The sequence below is a fragment of the Thalassophryne amazonica genome, chromosome 11, assembly GCF_902500255.1.
Source record: "Thalassophryne amazonica chromosome 11, fThaAma1.1, whole genome shotgun sequence".
NCBI classification, from domain to species: Eukaryota; Metazoa; Chordata; class Actinopteri; order Batrachoidiformes; family Batrachoididae; genus Thalassophryne; species Thalassophryne amazonica.
In genome coordinates this window covers 62,798,605-62,806,727 of record NC_047113.1, presented here as the reverse complement: position 1 = coordinate 62,806,727, position 8,123 = coordinate 62,798,605, and the positions used below count along the sequence as shown (strand labels likewise).

General features: G+C 39.3%; 1 protein-coding gene and 1 long non-coding RNA gene across 2 annotated transcripts; both read right to left on the bottom strand.

Annotated features, from left to right (window-relative positions):
* Positions 1 to 4,263: 4,263 nt before the first annotated feature.
* Positions 4,264 to 4,610, bottom strand: LOC117520684. The gene is made up of 2 exons (XR_004563732.1): positions 4,568 to 4,610; positions 4,264 to 4,420 (listed from the first exon to the last, which is right to left on the bottom strand). It is a non-coding gene; the product is annotated as an uncharacterized LOC117520684 (long non-coding RNA).
* Positions 4,611 to 5,280: 670 nt separating this feature from the next.
* On the bottom strand, positions 5,281 to 6,947 carry LOC117520680. Its single transcript, XM_034181980.1, has 4 exons — positions 6,862 to 6,947; positions 6,387 to 6,728; positions 5,950 to 6,291; positions 5,281 to 5,480 (listed from the first exon to the last, which is right to left on the bottom strand). The coding sequence occupies exons 1-4, from the start codon at positions 6,902 to 6,904 to the stop codon at positions 5,344 to 5,346; spliced, it is 864 nt and encodes a 287-aa protein (XP_034037871.1). The 5' UTR covers positions 6,905 to 6,947; the 3' UTR covers positions 5,281 to 5,343.
* Positions 6,948 to 8,123: the final 1,176 nt, after the last annotated feature.

Sequence of the window (8,123 nt, the reverse complement as noted above, 5' to 3'; positions counted from 1 at the left end):
ACATTTTACTTGGTCCACATTTCATTTCATTTTATCTTATGTTTATATTAGTTGTATATATACTCTGAATAATTTACTGTTAAATTTCACTATCTTTTATTTGGCTAAAAATTACTCGCACCACGGAAAGCACCTTTTTGGAGTTGCACTCATATCTCATTGTAATGCAAATTACAATGACAATAAAGGCGATTCTGATTCTGATTCTAATTCTGATGGTCTTCTAAAACAGTTGATGTATTTTATAGCTTAAAAAATGGGGCTGATGCTAACGTGTTAGCATGTCTATGACATTTTCAATGTTAAAGTTAGCATTAAGCTGTTCGCATCTCAGCACAGTTTGTGCATTTGTTTTCTGTATAATAAATAATTAATGGCTTAGCGTTTGTTGTCGTCAGCCAAGTGTGAAGAGTCCGGGATGAAAATCAGCACCTCCAAATCCGAGGCCATGGTTCTCAACCGGAAATAGGTGCTTTGCCCTCTTCAGGTCGGTGGAGTGTCCTTGCCTCAAGTGGAGGAGTTTACGTATCTCGGGGTCTTGCTCACAAGTGAGGGACGGATGGAGCGTGAGATCGATAGATGGATCGCGAGCCGACTCCGGATAAAGCGAAAGAAAATGGATGGATGGATGGATAGATATTATTAATAATAATAATAATAGCAATAACAACAAACGTAATAATAACTAATATTGCTACAATACACTTTTAGAGAAATGGACAAAAAGAACCTGATAAAACAAAACACAACAGAAAACAACTAACAATGAACAGAAATAAATAAATATATAAATAAATAACTTTCCTTTGAACACCTAGTGACTCTTACACCTCCACTTCATCCCTGTTTTATTTAAGTTTAATGACAATTTGTTTCAGTCAAACCATATCTAACCTGTGTTTTTACACAAGAAAAAAGAAATGCACTAAACTGCACATTTATGTCTTTTTTCATGAAAATAACTTATTAAAGATCAATATTACACTTTAGTCAGGCTTTAAAATGCTTTTGTGGACTCTTACTGTAATACGAGGTCTATTAGAAAAGTATCCGACCTTATTATTTTTTTCAAAAACCATATGATTTGAATCACGTGTGATTGCGTCAGACAAGCTTGAACCCTCGTGCGCATGCGTGAGTTTTTCCATGCCTGTCGGTTGCGTCATTCGCCTGTGAGCAGGCTTTGAGTGAGGAGTGGTCCAGCCCCCTCGTCGTTGTTTCATTGCCAGGAAATGGCGGAATGATTTGGACTTTTTTCCATCAGAATTTTTTCAGAAACTGTTAGAGACTGGCAGCTGGAAACCATTAGAAAAATTTATCTGGCTTTCGGTGAAAATGTTACGGGCTTGGTAGAGAATAAGGAGTGTTACTGTCGCTTTAAGGACGGCCCCTAGTGGCTGTGGGGCACGCCGCGCTCCGAAGCCGCCATCGACAGGCTGAACGACCATTTCATTTCTAAACGGATGGCTGTCTGGATCCGTGACCCTCGTGTGCCATTTCTCTGGTTATCACAAGAGCTGGACATCAACCATTTACTGGCAGATTTCACTTTTAACAAGAGATTTTGTCATGGAAAGCCGAGCGGAGGCTTTGCGTGTCACAATGGATTTGCTACTGGAGCGAGATAAAACCACCTCCGTTTTGGTCTCACAGGACGGCTTTGAGATGGCGTTCAGACAGCTGTCGGTGGCTTTTCCATCGAGTGATTATCCGAGAAATTGTGGATGTGCCTGGACATGCCAGAACATGTCCAGTGAGGCTTCATCACAGCGTTGCTTTGCGCCATGCGGCACCGCCGCGACGCGCGAAGCCTCCACTCCTCTTTCCATGACAAAAACTCCTGTAACAGTGGAATGTGGCATTTATTTCCAAACTGGACGCTGTGTTTTATCCGGGACGTCGTCTGACTAGCACAGGAATTGTGAAAAGACGTGGACATCAGCACCTTTTCAGCACATTGAGACAGATGTGCGGAGGAATTCCGCACGTCGCGGCGGTGCCGCATGGCGCAAAGCAACGCCATGATGAAGCCTCACGGGACATGTTCTGGCATGTCCAGGCACATCCACAATTTCTCGGATAATCACTCGATGGAAAAACCACTGACAGCTGTCTGAACGGCATCTCAAAGCCGTCCTGTGAGACCAAAACGGAGGTGGTTTTGTCTCGCTCCAGTAGCGAATCCATCGTGACGAGCGGAGCCTCCGCTCGGCTTTCCATGACAAAATGTCTTGTTAAAAGTAAAATCTGCAGGAAAATGGTTGATGTCCAGCTCTTGTGATAACCAGAGAAATGGCACACAATGGTCACGGATCCAGACAGCCATCCGTTTAGAAATGAAATGGTCGTTCAGCCTGTCGATGGCGGCTTCGGAGCGCGGCGCGCCCCACAGCCACTGGGGGCCATCCTTAAAGTGACAGTAACACTCCTTATTCTCTACCAAGCCCGTAACATTTTCACCGAAAGCCAGATAAATTTTTCTAATGGTTTCCAGCTGCCAGTCTCTAACAGTTTCTGAAAAAATTCTGATGGAAAAAAAGCCCAAATCATTCCGCCATTTCCTGGCAATGAAACAACGACGAGGGGTCTGGACCACTCCTCACTCAAAGCCTGCTCACAGGCGAATGACTCAACCGACAGGCGTGGAAAAACTCACACATGCGCACGAGGGTTCAAGCTTGTCTGATGCAATCACACGTGATTCAAATCCATATGGTTTTTGAAAAAAATAATAAGGTCGGATACTTTTCTAATAGACCTCGTATGTTGTCAGTGGTTGAGATAGTTGCTGTAGGCATCTAAAAATGCTCAGAATTGGGTGAAACCTGATAGAAATCTCTCTGTGGTGTGTTGGTGATGTATGTATGTATGTGCAAAATTAAAAACATTACTCCGGGTATGTTTTTGATGAGAATATATCATCATAACTTTATTACAAGCTCAAATGTTGATGTTGCGTGATAAAGGCCTTTTAATAATAACTCACTTCAAGAAATAATGGTAAAACTCACATGTAAGTTTAAAAAAACAAAACAAAAAAAATGATTAATCAGTTACTAAAATAATCGTTAGTTGCAGCCCCAGTTTGTTTTAGGAGTGAGAGCATTTTACCAATTAAATGTGAATAAGCCAGTTTTGAGTTTCTCAGTGCGCATGCGTTTGCAAAACTGGTGACAGTGTTACTTTGTGCACAGCAGAACAATGCTGTCAGTTGCTTTAGGCCCTAATTTTGTATTTTATTGACTGTACAGCGACACAGCACCCATTTGGTGCATTCACCGGATTAGAACAGATCAAAACACTACAGAAGACAAAGAATTTTTAGTTGACAGTTTGAAGTGAGTTTTCTTTGCTTCAGAGGACTTCATACCCTTTAAAATTCACTAGAATATACAAAATTTGACTTGCTCTTTTAAAAACTTTCTGGGGGAGCACCCCCAGACCCCCCATAATCAATAGTGTGATTTTACTTCATACTTTGAAGTGACTTCACTAGAATATACAAAATTTGACTTGCTCTTTTAAAAAATTTCTGTGGGAGATCCCCAGACCCCCATAGTTTGAAGTGAGTTTTCTTTGTTTCAGAGGGCTTCATACCCATTAAAATTCACCAGATTATACAAAATTTGACTTGCTCTTTTAAAAACCTTCTGGGGGAGATCCCCCAGACCCCCCATAATCAATACTGTGTTTTTACTTAACAGATTGAAGTTAGTTTTATTTGTTTCAGAGGGCTTCCGACCTGTTAAAATTCACCAGAATACATGTTCTGGGGGGGCACCCCCAGAACCCCCGGAACCAAGACTACACCCCGCCCCCACCACCCTTTTATGTACATTTATGTTCAACTTTTGCATTCTTTTTATGCTTTGTCTGTCTCTCCTTAGAGGCTATTTAGAATAGATTTGTATGCTGTATAATGTGTTTATTGCATTTAAAGAGGAAAAAAGAGTGTGTGCCCCCACTATACGCCACATTTTAGGGAATTGCTGGCATTGATTTTTGCCAGGAAAAAATTTCAGTCAGATGAAAATTTATTGCTTTAACCCATGCTATAAAACTGCTTTTGGAAGTATTGATGTGAACCAAACTATTTTTGTAAGTTTATAAAGGAGCTTTAAGAAAGTGGGGACTTCATTTTTCAGTGAACATTCTTAACTTTCTTTGCATCTGTTTAATGGCACGTACAGAAACTAAATAACTGTGAATACAAAATTGTAATACATATGGGCAAGAACCTGTGTGGCATTTTTGGACCTTGAGTGAAGCTTGCAGATGTTTATTGAGAAGTTTGGTTCAGGGTTTGGTTGTCTGCTTTAACAACATAATACACACATTCCCATGACTGACTGTTCTTCCTCCAGTGCTGAACATTCTTTGTGGCAAAATACAGTGCTGCCAGGTTATCTGCTCCACCATCCTGAAGAGGAATGAAAAAAAATTGTGTTACATAATAATAAAATTATTCCTGACAACTAGGATTTTTAAGTCTCTGGGTGCCTTGGTATAAAATATATACATAAATTATTATATAAAACAGTTAATATATACTTTGATCACCACTTACCCTGTCATGTCCACAGAGATGTGAAGTACCTTTTGCTTCTGTTATGAAAAAGACACAAAAAAGATTTGAAGTTTTTGTCATGACAGGGAGTTTCATTTTCAGCAATGTACAGTGACCAAAAGAGGCTGCAACATTCCTAAAGTATGACTACACCAGCAAATACAGGAACCACAAACACAACCCCAAATAAGAAAAATTTGGGACAGGAACATGAACATAAACAAAATTAAAATTAAAAATAAATTAAAAACACAATGGTTCTTCCATTTAATTTGACTTTTATTTCACAGCAGACAGTAAAATGGTGACTGGACTGCATTAATACTTTTTCCAACTGCATCACAGGCTCCAAGCACTTTACAATTATGCCTCACATTCACCCATTCACACAAACACACACACACACACACACTGATGTCGAGGTGAGCGACAAGGGGATTAAGGACAGTGCCTTTAGTGATTTTCCGGTCAGGCTGGGGTCAAGGATTCTCTGGTCTAAAGCCCAATGCTTCACCACTAGACCATCACCTCCCCATGAGTAAAGCTTTCTAAATTAAAGTTTTTTGTTTGTTTGTTACCTCATCACTAGCTCTAAATATACCCAATACTCAAGGTTTTTTTGTTGTTGTTTATGTTTTTTTTTTAATGTGTCACAGCACAGCATTAAAACAATAATTTCTTCATTGTGTATATCTGAAATGGAGTACGAAATTAAAGGTACAACTAAAGATTATGGATATAAAATTATAGTAACATTCTGTGCATGAAAAAATATATCAAGTCCATATGATGAATTTACCTTTGTGATCTTGGCAGACTTTTCTTTTACTGATGTAGAAAAGAAGAGCGATCATAATCATACAGCAGGCCAACAGCACTCCGAGTGCAAGGACTACTGGGTCCGGTTCGGGTTCTAGAATATATCCAAAAAGCTCAAATTTAATTAATTTTTTCAGTATTCTTGAATTTCATTACTTTTCTTTATCTAAAATACACCTATACATACCTCATTATTATTTTATCTAAATCTTATTCATTCTGATTTATAGATGGAAACCTCTGTAAACGTTATTTAACTAAGAAAAAATCTCCATTGTGATGTGCAAGGAGGAGAATTCCACCAGTGTCCTTTTTGGCTGGTTACTCAGTTTTTGTGAACTGCTGACTCAAGACAGATTTGGCACAAAGCATTCACACTCATGTATCAATAACCTGATTGTCCAAAGAAAACTGGTGGTTAAACTGATTATTTACTTGGGTTGTAATAACATGTTTCCATACTGTGAAATTAAATTTAAGCACATTAATATTTGTGAAAAATATTCAGTAATTAATAATGATGAAGTATTTGTTGATTGTTTTCAGGAATCATAAAGACATACTTATCTGTATTGTAGTTCCTTGTCCAAACAGGATCTTCCCACATGTGACCACAGCACAGTAGTACGTCCCAGAATCAGAGGGGTTCTGTATCGTTTTGGACAGACTGTAGACGCAGCTCCTTTCTTCACACTCAGCACTCGTGTGTCCGTCTGAGTAAATGTAGCCTGGATGAGGTTCTCCTGATGCAGCTCTGAACCAGTGCACAGTCCGTTCACCTGGACACTGAATTCTTTTTCCTTTGTTCTTGGAGAGAAGTGAACACTGGAGGTTTACTGAGGAACCCAGATGGACCGATTCAGTCTCTGGGTTTTGTTTCACAGAGAAAGATTTCATCCTGTAATCTGTGTGGTTAAATTAGAAAAAAATTACAAGTACATTTAAGTATGATGAAATCTGAGCGAGAAATACATATTTTAGGTACGTTTTTTTTTTTTACCATTCACAGCCAAAAATGTGCTGCTAATCTTCATGTCTCCATATGCCACACTTATACATAAATAAGACGCTTCATCCTCTTTGCTGACATTGTTGATGGTTAGAAAATAGTTGCCAACTCCTTCAGTCAGTCTGAACTGTGAATTATTAAATTGGGCCCTCAGTGTTATTTTGCCGTACGTTCCTTCAACAACTGTTTCAGTTATAAATCCAGGAGTCTGTTTATACCAGACAAAAAATCTTATCATGTCTTTGGGGAGTGGACATGACAAACTGACAGAACCACCAACTTCAGCCACAGTCCAGGAGATCTGTTGAGGACTCTCTGAAGTTTGAATCAGAGCTGAAAAAAACAGCAACAAGAGCACTGTGAAAAATATCAACTTAATGAATATTACACAGTTGATGTTATTGTTATATAATAAATAACTACAATTGTAATTATTCAATGCAAACTAGTTAAGAATTTGACTCACATACTGCACGAAGAAGACACAAAGCGAACAGTCTCCTGATCATTGTGGTAGAACAGTGTCGTGTTTCACGGCTGATGTCTTCACACCAAATGGAAAATTTGGTCTCAGGCTGACAGATACACAAACATTTGTGGAATTGAACTGCAAATCATTGTGATTGGCTCAAACACAGACACATCACTTCCTTCTGAATAAAGTAAGGTGTATGAATGCGTGTGTGCATACGCAAAAACAGAATTTCTCCAATCACAGCTACAGAAGCCTAGAACTTCTTTTCGGTTGTCTGGGTGTCTTGGTGTCTTTCCTCACTCATCTCCTTCTTGTACAGTCAGTTTTTGAGAACTGTTTACTCCACACAGATTTACCATAGAGTGCCATACTGATAGTATTTCTTCACAGTTTATGTAAATAAAGTCCAGGACATATTCAGTGACTTGGAAATGTTCAAGTATCCATCCCCTGACTCGTCTTAAGAAAACTGGTAATAAAACTAATGATTTACAGGAATTATACCAAAGGAGACTATTACTTATGCAACCCACCATCTTAGCTTTTATATTTAGGGCCCGAGTAGGCAACGTCCTACGAGGACCCTATTGTAATTGCGCTGTTTATTATTATTATTATTATTATTATTATTATTATTATTGACACTTTTGAAATCGAAATTTCGGCCTCTTCTCATGCTCAAAAACTCACCAAACGTTCCAAAGTTGTCTGGCCAGATCCGAAATTCGATATTTTAGGGGCGTCGCACATGGTTGCAGCCAAATCACGAAATAGCGCCCCCTAGAAATTTTCAAAAACCCCTCCGCATTGGGGTTTTTTCATCGTAGCCTCACGAAATTCCAGGACGCACAAAAAAGTCTCTTACTGTCATAGTGGAATATCGACAGGAAGTCGGCCATTTTGATTTTAAGTTTTGATTTTGAGGTATTTTTTGCCATTTTTGGCCATTTCCACGACTTACATTTGAACGAACTCGTCCTAGGGATTTCATCCGATCGTCTTCAAATTTGGTCAACATCATCACAACACAATGGTGATCAAAAGTTATCAAAAGATTCTAATTAGGTCAAACGGCGGAGCACGCCGTTTCACTTCGAATGGCTGTCACGCCCACATACTTCATCATAGATCCTTCAAACTTGCTGGACATGATGAGGGCTCCGCCCTGAACGACCACATATATTAAGTTCCCACCTCCGCCATAGCGACCCCCCGGTGGTGGTGGGACATGTCCTATTTTTACTTTAATAGGT